Source organism: Xyrauchen texanus, chromosome 36 (assembly GCF_025860055.1).
Source record: "Xyrauchen texanus isolate HMW12.3.18 chromosome 36, RBS_HiC_50CHRs, whole genome shotgun sequence".
Classification (NCBI taxonomy): domain Eukaryota; kingdom Metazoa; phylum Chordata; class Actinopteri; order Cypriniformes; family Catostomidae; genus Xyrauchen; species Xyrauchen texanus.
This window is the reverse complement of record NC_068311.1, coordinates 39718445-39735308: the sequence shown is the minus strand read 5'-3', so window position 1 is coordinate 39735308 and position 16864 is coordinate 39718445. Positions and strand designations below refer to the sequence as shown.

General features: G+C 41.3%; 1 protein-coding gene and 1 long non-coding RNA gene across 3 annotated transcripts in view; one reads left to right on the top strand and one right to left on the bottom strand.

Annotated features, from left to right (window-relative positions):
• The window catches only part of LOC127629623 (uncharacterized), a 396489-nt gene that overhangs the window by 97239 nt on the left and 282386 nt on the right, over positions 1–16864 (top strand). The gene's annotated exons all lie outside the window — the stretch shown is intronic.
• LOC127629619 (teneurin-4-like) overlaps positions 1–16864 on the bottom strand; it is a 410961-nt gene that overhangs the window by 200207 nt on the left and 193890 nt on the right. Inside the window, exons 14-15 of one of the 2 annotated variants that reach the window (XM_052106743.1) lie at positions 11024–11209; positions 1850–1876 (exon numbers count right to left, since the gene is read on the bottom strand). In XM_052106743.1, the coding sequence (XP_051962703.1) occupies positions 1850–1876; positions 11024–11209 (213 nt within the window). The remainder of the gene's footprint in view (positions 1–1849; positions 1877–11023; positions 11210–16864) is intronic. The other variant, XM_052106742.1, reaches the window with a different exon arrangement.

Genomic DNA, 16864 nt, shown 5'->3' with positions numbered 1-16864 from the left:
TAGTGAGAGTGGATGAGCGAGGGGCTTTGTGATGAGCAGAGAGGGGTGCTCTCCATGCAGTCGTCAGCTCATTATGCACCTCCTAAAAAAGTGACTGGGGGGTGTGGCTGTGAGCGGCGCGCCGACCCCAGGAACCAATCATCCAGCCGCGACGGATGTGGGGAGGATGGAGTGTTCCAGTTCAGCCCCACGCTGGCGGTGGCCCGGGCAAGCATGTCGGACATCTGGGCGTCAGCCTCAGCCGGTGCGTTCTGGCCCGAAGGCGGCAGCCCAGACGAGTCATCCGCATCAGATGCCGGACCACTCTCTGATGCAGCGGTGAGCTCATCCAGCCCAGGGGGCTCAATAGGATAGGCAGGCTGGCTGTGAGGCGAGCCGCTGTTGCCTCGAGCCCAGACGGAAGTCAACGAGCGTGCCAGGGGCAGGAGGTTTCGTGGGGACGTACACTGCGAAACCGTGCCCGCTGCCATCCCAGGATCGCCTCCATTGCCAGCCGCGTTGTCCTCAATCCCGTGGAAAGAAGGAGCGACGAGGGGGGATGGCGGCTGGAGTGGCGTTCCTTCGGTTGAAGGAAAACAAGCCGCGACCGCAACGTTACCATGGTCATGTTCTCGCAGTGAGAACATGAACCATCCACAAACGCTGCCTCGGTGTGATCGCAGCCCAGACACACAAGACAGTACCTGTGGCCGTCTGAAGCAGAGAGCAATCTAACGCATCCAGGAACTACACAGGGGCGGAAGGGCATCTTTATAAAGATGCGCCTGAGAAGGACATACAACGCCGCTGTGTATTGCTCTTTTAAGAGGAAAATCTTTTAGAGAAAATCACTCTTTTATAACTCTTTTAACCAGGGGCAAACTGCACTGCCGTGCGGAGGAGGAGAAAGCCGCTGATGTGCGCAGTAGATCCAACTGCAGATCGACCAGAGGTAAGAGGAACAGGTGTGTGACTCGCAGCTCGCTGCATACATGGCCATCAGCTCCGAAGAAAATGTATGAATGAAACCCACCTTTATACCCGTATGTCCGGGGCAGGACATGCAAATTCTGTCTTCTTCTCATTGGCCTTTTTTCATAGATCAGAGGTATATTCAGCGCTCAAGAGAGACCCCTAGTGTCGCTTCTTCGACACAACGTCGAAGTGAGCGACAGACGGGGAATGTAAGATATTGTCCAACTTGGCTTGTATGAAAGGTAAGACTTTTCACCAATCAACAAACTGAATTTCAAATCGATACAATGCAGGCATCAAATTTATACTAGCCTCCAATCCAACATTTTATTTGAAGAAAAGAAAACATCAGTGAACAAATATATTTAGGCAATACAAATTAATGTTGTTGCCTATGTTTATAACCTGGAGTATGCTTCCTGTTCCAAAGCCCAAAGTTTTCTTTTTTTCTTTTTGTATTAAAATCACGGTAAGGTTAAGGTTGGGTAAGGTGTTAGACTTAGGGTCATACATATTCTCTCTATGGGAGTAAATGTTGTTAGTTTTTTTATGAGGCTTTGTACGAAACTATTATGACATGATTCTGGTTGGAACTCAAGCACTTTTCATCAAATTCTCAAAGCCCAAAATAAGCCATGCCATCAAAAATAACTTCATAAATCTGCAGTCTCACTGTGAGTCACAATTGTCTAATGTGTCTATACTATTTCTCAGAAGAGATCAAGTCAAAAAGCTGAGTCAGAGATGATACTTAAATAAAACCACGAAGACTCCTGAGCTGTAAACACAGCATCCTCTGAGCAAAACAATTTTGCTCTGGGATGGACTAATGGGAAGATCATGGAAGACAGATTGTGAGAAAGGAAGAAAAGATAGAAAAGGAGGAGTGCCATACCTTTCACTACCTTATCCAGATAGTGAGCTTTAGGGGGAGATAAAAGACAAGGACATATAAGGGAGGTTTTGAACAGTGCTGCTTCCATGACAAGACACAGACAGCTAGAAGCATAGGTTGTCGTTGTTCGAACCATTAGCATTTATTGAAACACAGAAGGACTGTACAAGCAATAGCAAGGACAACATCATGCAAAACAAGCAACATATAACATCACAGGCTGAGAGAGAGTTAAAGGTATGGTGTGACCGGAGAGAGAGAGAGAGAGAGATAGAAATAAATACTGTAGATGCAGAGAGTTGATTTTGGCAACACTTTCTATGAAGTCTGTATATATAATGCATTATAAAGAAGTTTTCCTTAATGCATTATAGTAATTCATAGAAATTGTAAGCCATAATATTTTTTGTAAATAATTGTACAAGTAAAAATAGATATCAAATACTGTAACTGTTCATCAAATCACTGCACCAATCATCCATAATTGTATAGTAACCCCTTTATTGGTTTAAGAAAATAATGTTATAATGGAAAAGTTGTATTCTTTATATTTTTTATGATGTAGTATTTGTTTAAAAAAAATAAAATAAGGCACACAAGGCTGTGCTGCATTGTGAACACTTATTACAAAATACCATGAACAAAATGTGAATATGTAAATATTATAAATTACTGCAGTTTAACTGTAGTGCCTTCTTATGAGAAGATACAACCAGTGTTTTATAAGGCTTTATAATTAAAATGCATTAAAACTAATTGTATGTATTATATATTATACCTTTTGGAATGTGTTACCTTAACCAGTGCTTTTTAAAAAACATGGCAATAAAAAATTGCATACGTTATTTATTATAATTATTATATATTTCATCAGTTTATCATTGTGTGATTATGATAAGATATAAAGAAAGACATCACTGGTGGAAAGGTTACACTCCAATCCTAACATCATCTGTCAAAAATTCTGCACGTTAGTTCACAAACTACCACACTTACCTTTTTAAAAAAAATTTATCCCCTTATCTCCCCAATTTGGCATGCCTAATTCCCAATACTTTCTAGGTCCTCGTGGTGGCGCGGTCACTCCAGAGGGCAGAGAACAAGTCTCAGTTTCCTCCGCTTCTGAGACAGTCAATCCACGCATCTTAGCATGTGTCTTCCTGTGCATGACACCGCGGGGAGTCACAGCATGTGGATGCTAATGCTATTATCCGCGATCCATGCACAACTTACCACACGCCCCATTGAGAGCGAGAACCACTAATCGCGACCACGAGGAGGTTACCCCTTGACTCTACCCTCACTAGCAACTGGGCCAATTTTGGAGACCTGGCTGGAGTCACTCAGCACACCCTGGATTTAAACTCGCTACTCCAGGGGTGGTAGTCAGCGTCAATACTCACTGAGCTACCCAGGCCCCAACACTTACCAGCTTTAAAGTTTCACCCCTTCTGAGAATGTATGGTCCCAGTGGTTGGGATTCTATGTTTCACTTTAGTACATGTATAAAGGAGGTCAGTAATGCATGCAGGAAAATATTACAGATACAGAATGCTACTGCTCTGTGCCCAGGTAAACACTAAAAGCGCTCTGTGAATCATATGTTAGAAGATCTCTGATTTCACTGAACTGGAATGTTCACAGGATCAAAATAGAACTGGAATTCTTCGCATTGTTCTCCTCTGGTATTTGTGTAGAGCTATTACTGTAGAGTCTCTTCTATTTTAGGGCCATTGACTGATAAAATCAGAGACGAAATCAAATGTTACAGCTGGAAAAAATACAAGATCAGAATGTGTGAGGTCTTTCTACAGAGCAGCGATGGTGTGGGTGTTTTTCGCAAGGATAGAGAGGGTGAGACTGAGAATGAACAGAACAAAGACAGACTCCTGGGAACCTGACTGTTGATTGTCTTTTCTAATTGTTAACAAAAGGTGTATACCCAAGCATAGCATGTTATAGATTAGGTTACAGTAAGGGGTAAGATTAAGGACAAGGTCCAATTATATAGGTAATGTTGTCAAACCATGGAAGACTGAGCTGCTTGTTACAAAATAAATAGAATTTGGACACTGTTGTTCATGTTAAATAAGCAGTATTAAACTTTATTAGGACCTTGATCATTTTGACAAATTCAACGTTTCCAGCAATTCACAAATTGTGTGTTGAGCCCTTTTCATCTCTGGTAGTGAGGAAATTACTCGCTATACTAGTCTTCTTTGCAAATGAAAAATACCTTCTTCCTCTGGCCTGTGGCTTACCATTAACAAAATTGTTAAATTCTGCCCCTCACAAAGCCTATTAAACCTGGTTCAACTGCAGGACAGTTTGCCTCTCCATTAACTTCAGATGGGCGTCATTGTGCAGGGGAAACAAAAACCAACAGTTAAATCTGTAGTGAGTTTATCAACTGCTAAGGGCAGAAATTATTATGAGTATTATGATATTCCACACTGCACCCTTACAAAAAATGTACCATCATAATTTTAGTCACAAGAGTAGCATATTTAAAACTGGTATTGTTTCTACAACAAAACTATGGTCATTTGGTATTATTGTTAATGGTAATGTAGTTGAAGCTATGGCTACCATGGTCATACCAAGGGCAATGAAGCAAGAGCTTAGATGCTTTTCCTGCAACTTGAGCCCATAGAATCATGTTACTGTCTACTGTACATTTTTGCCAAATAATTTTCCACAATCCCTTTTCACACAATTCACAAGTAAAACGGCAAATAATCAATAAATAAATAATTAATACACACTTTGTTTTCTCCGTTCCTCACACAGTGCTATCTTATGACATATAAACATTCTTACTATAGAACACGATTTGTAAGGCGATGCATTTTAACTTTTGCAACTACATTTACAACTTTGTTCAAGTGCAATCAAATTTCACGGTAGCTCTTCTGCGAGATTGTTGTCGTGAAGAACATACAATTCGACATTTGAGCCTAAAGTGTCATAGAAGCACCACAATATGACATTGTTGCGTCAGTAGTTGTGTTTTTCATCTAATCTTTGCTTTTTAGGTTTAGGGTAGAAAGGTAGGTTTTGGTGATTTAAAACTCCATAGAGCATTAACCTTAACAACCTCATCTGTTTGTGAGAACATTTAACTTGCTTTTAGCACCACTCAGTGGATATATCACCTCTGACATGCCACAATACTTGTAAGGAGCCAGATAATATTTCACTTTAATTTGTCTATTTCCATTGTGAATCATCTTTTATGAAATTCAATATAAATGTCGCGATAAACAGATAAATACATTTACAAAAAAAAAAGTTACTTTGTTAACTATTTAGTTAAATATTTCACTTTTATAAATACAATACTCATGTGCACTAAATATTCATGTGCGAAATGAGAAGCATTTTCGTAGTTTAATTCCCTGCCATAAAGAATGTGTTTCCAGTGACTGCTCTGCTTGTAACAATGCAAATATTTGTGTTCAGAATGAACAAATGGAAAGGAATGAGAGGAAAGGCAATGAGAGGGAAGTGACAACCAGAAATGAATAGACACCTTAGCACATTCCCACATTAAAATGCATGAAGGCAAGCGTCATATCCTTGAACAAACCTGTTCATGCTATGCCGAGTTGCACAAATTCAATTACGCATGCTTCTCTCACACCTCCTCGCCTGCTCCTTCTTCCCATTACGACCCCACCCTCACCCGACACTTCACACACACACATACATGGGTCAATGACGTGATGCTTCATTTTTTTTGTCAGGATCTAAGTTATCCAAACAAAAAAAAAATTAAATGCTCCTATTCTATGATGTGTTCAATTTCTGAATTAAAATTAGTTTTGAAGTAATAGTTAAAGGAATAGTTGAAAAAATTAACTATTAATCATTTAGTCACCCTTGTATAATTTCAAACGTGAATGCAAAAAGGAGCAATATAAATCAATATCCTAAAATCTTTATGTCAGTTGTGCGTTCATTAACAGGAGAACTTGAATTTTTTCGCGTTAAAAACAGTGGAGGATCTCTTATAACATCGTGATCTCATGAAAATATTTATGTATGTTTATGTAAAATGTGGTTCTAGCAAAAGTACATTTGCTTACGTTTGCATAAACAGGAAACATAGAATATTGACAGCATCTTAAACATAATCATTTTATGAATTAACACCTTTAGAAATGTGCAAATGTTTATGTACACTGATTGAATCCATGAATATTTAATTGTTATGAAATGTATAATTACAGTTTAGTTAATTTTAAGTGCCATAACATATATTTAACTTACAGAGTTGTTGCTTTTACCTAATATGACATTATAATGGTTTCATTCTGTACATTGTGATTTCTGCTTCCCTATCAATTGTAGAAAGAATTGTACAACTTAAAAAGACTAAACTTTAAAATGTTAAAATGAATAAAAATTATATTTGTAAAAATGGGACCTAAAATGAGTTTTCAGAATATCCTGCGGCTTAAAATATAGCTCTGGGTTATGAATAGACCTAGATTCAAGTGTTTTACTAAACCATCTATGTCTCCATCTGCCATGGTGTCTGTAACAGCCTTAAAAGTTAAATCCTGCACTGATTAGTTTTGAAGTAATAGCACGAGTTTACGAGTACGACACAGGTTTTACGGCAGTGATATCATATGCTCATTGGCTCACACCTGTCTCGTGAATGACTGCAAAATGCCATTTTCCATGATGTATTTGTTTAAATGTGATATGACAGTGCTTTCACAGAGTGCATCAGAAGAAGATTTTCAATTCCACTCTCTACCTCACACAAAGCTGTCAGCACATCGAAAGCATCACATCGTCATTTGTGCTTCTCTTGTACTGAATATTTCTGAATAAAAATATGCCCCTTAGAGGACAGGGTGAGAGTTTTTTCTGAAATAGTTTATCCTGCCCTAGCAATAAATTTAGCATGTCCTCGCAAAAGTTTGTGATCCCTCGCAATAGTTTTGCATTCCCTAGCAATAGTTTTTAACCATGATATCCATCATAGTGATATTACAGGAAAATGGTAACAAATTACCAAAACTATGGTAATAAAAATCATAATTTTGCAGCTATCATGGTTTTACTATGCAAACACATTTGTTTAACTATGGTTTTACTATAGTAATATTATGGCAACATTTTAAAATAAGGTTCCATTTGTTAACATTAGTTTAAAATATAAAACATTAGTCAACATGAACTGACAATGTATTATACTTTTACAGCATATCAATCTTGGTTAATGTCAATTTCAACATATGATTTTTAAGTCAAAAGTTAATCAAAAGTTAGTGATTGTTATATGAACTAACATTATCAATGAAATATTTAATTTTTATTAAAAAAGATGAATAAATACCGTAAAACATATTTAGTTCATTGTTAGTTAATGATGCTTAATTTTTTTATATGTTTATTATAATTTTTTTATTTATTTTTTGATGGAAACGTCTAGGTTACGAATGTAACCTCCATCAGGGAACGGAGGTTACATTCGTAACCTAGACATTCCCCGTCTGTCGCTCTCTTCGACGTTGTGACGGAGAAGCGACACTAGGGGTCCAATTTAAATCCGCCATGCGCTGAGCCGTGTACGTTTTCTGCTAACACAGCAGCGGGCAGGTATTTCTTACGTGCCAAATGACCGGCTGTGTCAGACTGCACGTACCCTTCCCCAATGCCCCAAAAAAGTAGTCGGAATCCTTAAGGTTAGCCTAGACAGGGGAACGAGGCGATGCTTGCCAACCTGGGAATGGGCCAAGCCTGGCCGGACCTCTTTTCTCTCTATGTATCTCGCATAGAGCAATAGACAGCCGGGGCCCTTACATGCATCGAGGGAAGGGGGTCTTACCCAATTTCCTATTCTTTCAGGGGGAAAAGACCCTGAGGAGACCACACCTACCCGGCGGGGAGGTAAAGTGGCGAATACATCACATGTGTTTTTAGGCGACACGTGGAAGTGGCGCGGTGGTAGATCCAGCCTCAGCGAGGGGGAGTTGCTACAACACGGAGACCGGGGGACAGCCGAAACTTACGCAAGGAAAACGCGGGTCCGCTTGTAAGGGGACCGTATCGTGGAAAATACACACAGGGGGAGTTCGAGTAGGAGTCCTCACCCTGCGGAGCACCTATTCCAGTACAGAGTAGACTGAGTACCCGCAGTGGATTGGGTCAGCAAGTTCCTCCGCTGAACTGCAGACCCATGAGGGCTAGGGAGGAATCGACCAGTGATTCGAGATGTGGAATCTCCTGGGAAAAAAAGACGTACAATTTTACCTCAACCGAGGGAAAGGGCGCTATATGCAAGGGATTCACCCGGCCAGCCCATCAGCGTGTTACCGAGTTCTACTGGCTCGGACCTGAGAAAACACGGGATGAAACTGACTCAACCCGAGACTGTAATATCTCGTAAAGGTGTTGGGTGTTGCCCAACCCGCTGCTCTACAAATGTCTGCTAGGGAGGTACCCCTGGCCAGTGCCCATGAGGACGCAACACTCCTCATTGAGTGAGCTCGGACCCGCAAGGGGGGGGGCACGGCCTGGGTGTGATAAGCCAATGAAATGGCGTCTACTACCCAGTGGGAAAGCCTCTATTTGGAGAAAGGGACGAGTATTTTTTACATACCCGGCGGGGCTTCGCAGCGGGGTGGAACAGGTAGTACACCGTCGGGAGGCGAGGACGCGTCCTGAGGCTCTGGTGCTGAGAAAAGACTTGAAGCACTTACCTTGCTCCGCACACCCGACAGGGGGCGGTTTAGTGACTGAGGAGGAGGTCTTATAATGGTGTCCTCTGGACTCGTCAGAACCGGCCGGCCGGGGGACAGTCGTGGGGCTGAAGGCGGGTCTGGGACCGCGTCCAGCGTGCCGGGACTGTTGAGATCTGGGGGCAGAGTGCTGTGAGAACGGCATTTGCGAGACAAAAGGAAATAGCTCTTATATTGAGAATTTGGGTATCGCTACCCCGGTCAAGGGGAGCGGCAAATGAAATAAATTCAAAAGAAGATTCTCCTCCCGGCCCTCCACCGGGGAACGGAGTGGTCTTACCATCTCCGGAGCTAACGTCTTGGGCTCTGGGTTGTCCGTCTCAGGAGCACCTGGGAGCCTTCCGGGTCCTCGAGGGGGTCCGTGAGACGGGGGGCATCTACTTCCTGCTGAGTGCTCGACGCGTGGGCTGAGAGCTGGGCCCAGGTTGAGGCGGAGCAGCTTGTTGTTTCATCGCCGGGGGACGCCCTCGGCGAGCAGACGGGGCATGGCCCATGGCAGCAGGCTTGCGGCGGGGCAGGATATGAGAGATCGTCTCCGTCTGTTTCTTCACCGTGGAGAACTTCTGGGTAAAGTCCTCGACGTTGTCACCGAAGAGGCCAAACCGGGAGACTGGGCGTCGAGAAAGTGAACCTTGTTGGTCTCACACATCTCGACCAGGTTCATCCATAGGTGCCGTTCCTGGACAAGGGTGGCCATCGCCTGCCCGAGTGACTGCACTGTCACCTTCTTGGCTCTAAGGGTGAGGTCGGGCGCTGAGCGCAGTTTCTATTCAAATACTGACTGCCAACTTCTCATTGGCCTTTTTCATAGATCAGAGGTATATTCGGTGCTCAAGAGAGACCCCTAGTGTCGCTTCTCCGACACAACGTCAAAGAGAGCGACAGACGGGGAACCATGGTTTGACCACAGTTAACATTGTCGTTCCTATGAAAAGTAAGTTAAGTAACCATGTTCTTTTTTGAACCATGGTTTAAATACAGTATACTTTATCCATATAGTAAAATGAATTTACTATATATTAACCAGGGTTAATCATAATAAAATAAAATAAATTGATCAATTGTCACACATTATACATACATTTCTGCATATACATGGTGAAATTATTTATTTTTCACATATCCCAGCTAAGCTGGGGTCAGAGTGCAGGGTCTGCCATGATACAGCACCCCTGGAGCAGATAGGTTCAAGTGCCTTGCTCAAGGGCCCAACAGTGGTGTCTTGGTGGTGTTGGGGCTTGAACCCCTGACCTTCTGGTCAGTAACCCAGAGCCTTAACTGCTGAGCCACCACTGCCCTAGCATGTGGTTACATCTTGTAATCTTGTTTCCCTGAATTATTACTATGGTTTTACTATGAATATCAAGTTTAAAATATGGTTATTTTAGTAAACCATGGTAAATTTACTAAGAGGGCACACAAAACTTATTGCAAGTGAACGCACAACTAGTGCGAGGGAACGCAAAACTATTTCAGGGAAAAATTCCCGCACTATCCTCTTATGTGCTCCGTACGATTACATTATCTGCCTGTTACATTTAATAAGAATGTAATTCATAAGAAATGGTTAGGGTTAGGTTTAAGATGTAGGGGTGGGATCAGTGGCTCTTAAATATATATAAATTAGTATATTGTAAAAAAAATTATTGCCATTGTAAATTAATCAGCATGTTATGTGTTTTATGTTGTTGAAAAGTGGTTATGTTTAGGGGTAGGTTTGAGGGATATAAAATATCTATAAATTAGTAAAAATGCACAAAATGTTAGGATCACATGACCAGAAAACTACTACTCGCTTCGTCTCATTAACCGTCCTATTACCCATTGATGAAAGTAATCATCTCTGACTGTGAATAGTGAATTTCTACAATGGCATTGGTAATTAAAAACAATTGCAATGCTGCATCCATGCCCCTAGTTGTCAGAGTAACTTCAAGATGACATATTCAAAAAATGTGCAACTTTAAAGTCAAAAATGTGTAGATGGTGTAACTGTCCGGAGAGAAAAAAAAATAAAAAATGTAAAAAATGTCAAGGTTGATTTTTTTTACAAATATTTATGTTGTCATAAAATAAATAAGACGTGAATCAATTTTGTTTTAAAATATTATTAAAATCTGGAATAAAAAAATAAATAAAAATATTCCGCCAGTGTCAGTGTGGCTTTACCAATATGCTGGTAGCCATTTTGATGTCATGTGACAAGAAAACAGAAAAGACCCTTTTAGACCCTCATGACTATGTGTCAAAGTCTTGACATTCAAAAATGTATGGCACCAACATTAATGTAAAGATTACATTTCCATGAACTTGGCACATGTGTTTTAATGTAGGAGGAGATTTCTCCTATGTATAATCTCGAACATCCTTATTTGTCATTGACCCATATATGAATGCCACACTCCATCCACTTTACCGATTGTGCAGTGCTCTCCATTCCAGCCTGGGCTGCATTCACACTTCCCATCCTTGCAGGTTCCGTGCTCACTGCAGCGTGGGTGACAAGCCCGTTGCTCACACCCGGCGCCCATCCAGCCCTCATCGCAGCGGCAACTGCCCGCCACGCAGATGCCGTGTCCGCCACAGTCAGCTGCACAAAGCTCTGTGGGAGACAGAGAAAGGAGGGGTGTTGTAGAAGAGTAGACAGGACAAGAAGACAGGGGGTAAAGAGAAAGCAAATCCAGTAGTTATTGTCTGTGATAAGGTGGCCACGCTCCACTACCTTGTCTGATGGGCAGTGAAAAGAAATTCCTGCAACCTCATAAAGGGGGCAATCCCCTACAGACAATACAAATTTAATAAGACCATTACAAAGCATGGGTTCTGGGATTGTGGGAGCACATTTTCAGATATTTTGTTTTGTCCGCGGAACGATCCGAAAACACAAAAACAACCTATTGAAGAACCTATTAAGTATATCCCTCACAGCCTCTTTGTCATTCCTGTCATAAATTGGCAATGCTGTGAATAAGGTCTGTATCACAGTGTAATACATCTAGTCAGAAAACTGAATGAAATGAAGTTCTAGAAACATTCCTGTAGCTGAATCAGTGCAAGCAACGTCAAGGTCATGGGTTCAGTTCTCAGGGAATACACAGTGATTAACACAGATAAAATATACATTGTTGGTATACAAGTTATATATAAGTTATTTAAAAAAGTAATCCACTACCAACTACATCTCTAAAATTGAGAAAACAGATTACACAACTAATTTCTTCACAGGAAAAGTAATCACAATACTTTACTTTTAAGTTAACTTTCTAAAATGCTTTTCACAGAAAAGTTTATTTTGTTAAATTAATTCAAAACAATGTCAATTTCCTCCTTGTTCATTGTCAACGCAATTCATGTCACACTCACCTCCACATATTTCACCCTTACAGTGACTCGTTGGTGACACTTCAGCTGTCACAGAAATGCAAACAGACCTAAATATCATATCATAATTCTTGTTTTAAATGTATTCTACATAAATAAATGTGTGTAGCCCATGTAATATACATAAAAGTAATTACATAAAAGTAAAATCACTGAAAGTCAGTTGCTGTAATTTGATTAAACTAATTTAAAATGTAACATGTTACACTACATTTTTAACTTTTAAATTGCTTTTTAATGCACTGCTTGTTGCTTTTGGACAAAAGGCCAAATTAATAAACGTAAACATAAAAGCGTAAAGCATTTAGAAGGCCTATTAAACATCAAGTGAATTTATAAACGTGATAAATTTGAGTGCCCTCTTTACTAAAGCCAATGGCCCAGCACAGAGAGTAAAACAATGATTATGTATCGTTGTCTAATTAGCCAAACCTATTCACAAAATCCAAAAGGGTCCCAGGGAGGAGGTCGCCAATAGGCTATTAATGAGTCAATTCTTGTTCTTGAGTCTGTTCTTGTCTGTTCTTGTAGCTCCCAGATTTGTCGTTGTTTCAAATTAAACAGAGTTAAGTTAGTCTTTTCAGGCACAAACCATAACATGTCATTACCAGATTTAAAAGCTTGAAGAAGAAAAAAAATCCTTCCCTCTTGCTAATTACAGCACTGGGCCTTTGTTAAATTATGTTAATGTCCTTAATTTCACATGCAACATTTCAATTAGAGGCATCCTAATGGCATTCCATTCAGAGCTGCTTAAAGTTGTCAAGCAGACACACGGTTGCTAATTTTCTCTCATTTGTGCGCTACTGTACTGTCCTTATCCTATTTTGCCTAATATTTCTGTCTTTATCTCTTACCACACACACACACACCTACACAAAAAGAACATAAAGGTAACAGAACAACCAAGTGACAGAATGAGTCCATCTGTAAACCGTTCCCGTAACTGGTCTTCACTGCTGGGCAAAGACACAATGACTCCTTTTTGTGTCCTTTAATGGAGGAGGAAAACTAATTGATGCAGATCTTAATTGTTGGCTGCCCATATACTAGAGCTGAAAGCTTTCTTATTCAATTACTATACCAGCACTAACCAAAAGAACTAAGTAGCTTAGCGTAAATCTGACAATTTACACAAGGTTTATTTCTATTTCTTCTGCTCCAAATTTCAAATGTAATTCTCTGTCTGCTTGTATGAATGTAATACATCATAAGAAAGTGTTTAACCACAGTTCAAATACACTTTGGATCGCATCATTTATATGTATAAATGTTTTCCATCTGAAAGGACATGACAATGAAATTCAAGGTAATTTCTTCAGAAACCAAAATACTTTTTGAATGTAACTTTATTCCATTACCAATTATTTAAATTGTAACTGTAGTGGAATACAGTTACTAATGTTTTGTATTTAAAATGTGCAATCCGTTACATGTATTCCGTTACTCCCCAACCCTGTACCTGATTTTCCACAACTCGTGTTGTCTGGAGTTTTTTGTCTACTGAAGTTTCTTGGAAAGATGCTCATCCAAAGTTTTGTCCATGGAGCGATACAGAAACACTCTAAACTGCAGTACAGCCCATTGAAGAGACTGTATATCTATCCCTCACAGCCTTGTTGTCATTCCCATCAAAAATCAATTATGGCAATGCTGTGAATAAGGTCTCTTTATATTCACAATATAAAAAGTGTTTCGATGTCAGAAGATAGCATTTTGTGAGGAACAGGGTGTGAAGTGTTTACCTGTGATTTGTGTGAAAGAGAATAAAAGTAATTGTTGTTGTTGCACCTCTAGTTTTCATTTCATTAGGAAACTGCTACTTCACATAAAATGAACCACGTAAAAATAATTTTGAAAAATTGAGGTATAGTAATACGACTCTATGAGGGCATGTTGACTATAACAGTAAATTTGTTAAATTTGCTGTGCATTTTGCTTGAGTGGTTAAATGCATAAGCATACAGATGCCCTCCTTTTCCGCTAGGCGATACTCCATCTTAATACAGACCCTTGAAGGAAAGTAGAGGCGGGTGGAGGAGACTGCAAGCTTGTCATAATTTAGTCATGCTGCCCTCTCGCTTGAGAAGCCAGGCTTTAAATGTCTATTTCCAGCAAATCCCTCAGATTACTTAATAGGTCAGTCTGTCTGTTTGTTATTAATGTGAAATTTAGTCACTGTTGTGTTTTAAAAGTTTGCTGAAGCACAATCCTCATTAGTTGTGTGATCACCTTGTGGTGTTTATGAGAGCAGTGGCTAAAATAACGGTATTGCATTACTGTTTTTGAGTGTTTATCAACAAAAGATTTTATTAATAAACTGGTTTCTGTTTCAAAATTGGTTTGGAAAATCAGCATTCAGCTTTCTGCCTCATGTTATCAAACTGTCTGGAGAAAAAAAAAGCCTAATATGCAAACATATATTCAGGGTTGGGGAGTAAAGGAATACGTGTATATGGGATTATGTATTTAAAATACAAAATATTGGAAACTGTATTCCACAACAAAGCTAAAATGCAATTTCTAGCCATTTTACATGCATCTATTACCAGGCACATATTTTTTTTTATAAAAACAATCCACATTAGATCATATTAGTTTTTCCTCTAGTAAGACCTTTGATATTAGAGCAAAATTCATATTTTTGATTCAAATTTTTTTAATTGTTTTTCAGTAAAATTACAGAAATGGAATAATGCGTCCCTGAACAAAGGGGTGGGTCAAAATCAAAAGTAACAGTCAGTATCTGGTGTGGCCACCAGCTGCATTTAGTACTGCAGTGCATCTCCTCCTCATGGACTGCACCACATTTGCCAGTTCTTGCTGTAAGATGTTACCACACTCTTTTACCAAGGCACTTGCAAGTTCCCATTTCTGGGGGAATGGCCCTAGCCCTCACCCTCCAATCTAACAGGTCCCAGACGTGCTCAATGGGATTGAGATCCGGGCTCTTCGCTGGCCATGACAGAACATTGACATTCCTGTCTTGCAGGAAATCATGCACAGAACAAGCAGAATGGCTGGTGGCATTGTCATGCTGGAGGATCATGTCAGGGTGAGCCTGCAGGAAGGGTACCACATGAGGGAGGAGGATGTCTTCCCTGTAACACACAGTGTTGAGATTGCCTGCAATGACAACAAGCTCAGTCCGATGATGCTGTGACACACCGCCTCAGACCATGACAGACCCTCCACCTCCAAATTGATCCAGCTCCAGGGTAATGGCCTTGGTGTAACACTCATTCCTTCGACAATAAACGGAAGTCAGACCATCACCCCTGGAGAGACAAAACTACGACTCGTCAGTGAAGAGCACTTTTTGCCAGTCCTGTCTCATCCAGCAAGGTGGTTTTGTGCCCATAGGCATTCCTGGTGTAACTTGGCAGTTGTTGTTGCCATCCTGTACCTGTCCCACAGGTGTTATATTCGGATGTACCGTTCCTGTGCAGTTGTTGTTACATGTGGTCTGCTACTGCGAGGATGATCAGATGTCCTTCCTGTCTCCCTGTAGCTCTGTCTCACAGTACATTGCAATTTATTGCCCTGGCCACATCTGCAGTCCTCATGCCTCCATGCAGCATGCATAAGGCACCTTCACACAGATGAGCAGAGACCCTGGTCATCTTTGTTTTAGTGTTTTTCAGAGTCAGTAGAAAGGTCTTTTTAGTGTCCTACGTTTTTATAACTGTGACCTTAATTACCTACCGTTTGTAAGCTGTTAGTGCTTTAATGAGTGTTCCAAAGGTGCACGTTCTTTAATTGTTTATTGTTCATTGAACAAGCATGGAAAACATTGTTTAAAGATCTGTAAAGTTATTTGGATTTGTAAAAAAATATCTTTAAAATACAGTGTCCTGAAAACGTTTGGTTACGTATGTAACCTCCGTTCCCCGAGGGAGGGAACGACATGTTGTGTCGGAGAAGTGACATTAGGGGTCTCTCTTGAGCGCCGATATTCACCTCTGACCTATTGAAAAGGGCCAATGGGAGTTGGCAGTCAGTATTTGCATACCCCGCCCCCGCATACGGGTACTTAAGCGGGGCAAATACGGAAGTTTAGTCAGGATTTTTCTGAGAAGCCGGAAATGGTCCAGCCACAACAGTGGCTCGGTTCAGCGACATGGCGGAGGAAAGACACAACGTGTCATTCCCTCCCTCGGGGAACAGAGGTTACATACGTAACCAAACGTTCCCCTTCTGTCGCTCTCTCCACGTTGTGTCGGAGAAGCGACACTAAGGGACCCATTCCAATCTTGCCATGTGCTGAACCGTGTACGTGAACTGCCGATACAGAGGCGGGCAGGGATTCATCCAGTGCCGCGGATCGTCTGTACCTGGCTGCACGTACCCTTCCCCAATGCCCCATAAGAACATCGGGATCCTTCTAATTACCCTGAGAGGGGAACAAGGCGATGTTTGACAACATGGGAACGGGCCAGCCTGGCTGGGCCTCTTTTCTCTCTATGTTTCTCGCATAGAGCAATCACGGCCGGGGCCCTTACACGCATATAGGGAAGGGGGTCTTACCCAGACCCTGCGGAGACCACACCTGCCCTTTTTCTTGGGGAGGAAAAGTGGTAGACATGTCACACGGCCGTCTTAGGGCTCGTGTGGAAAGAATGGTGCGGTGGTAGATCCAGCCTCGAAAGGGGGGAGTTGCTACAGCATGGCGACCGGGGCAGCTGTAACTGCCTAAGGGAGACACGGGGTCCGCCGTAAGGGACAGAACCGTGGAATTACACACAGGGGAGTCCGAGCAGGAGGCCTTACCTGCGGAGCACCTATACCAGTACAGGGTAGCCATCAGGGTACCTGCAGTGGCTTGGGTCGGCGAGTTCCTCCGCTGAACCGCTGGACCCGGAGGGCTGGGGAGTAA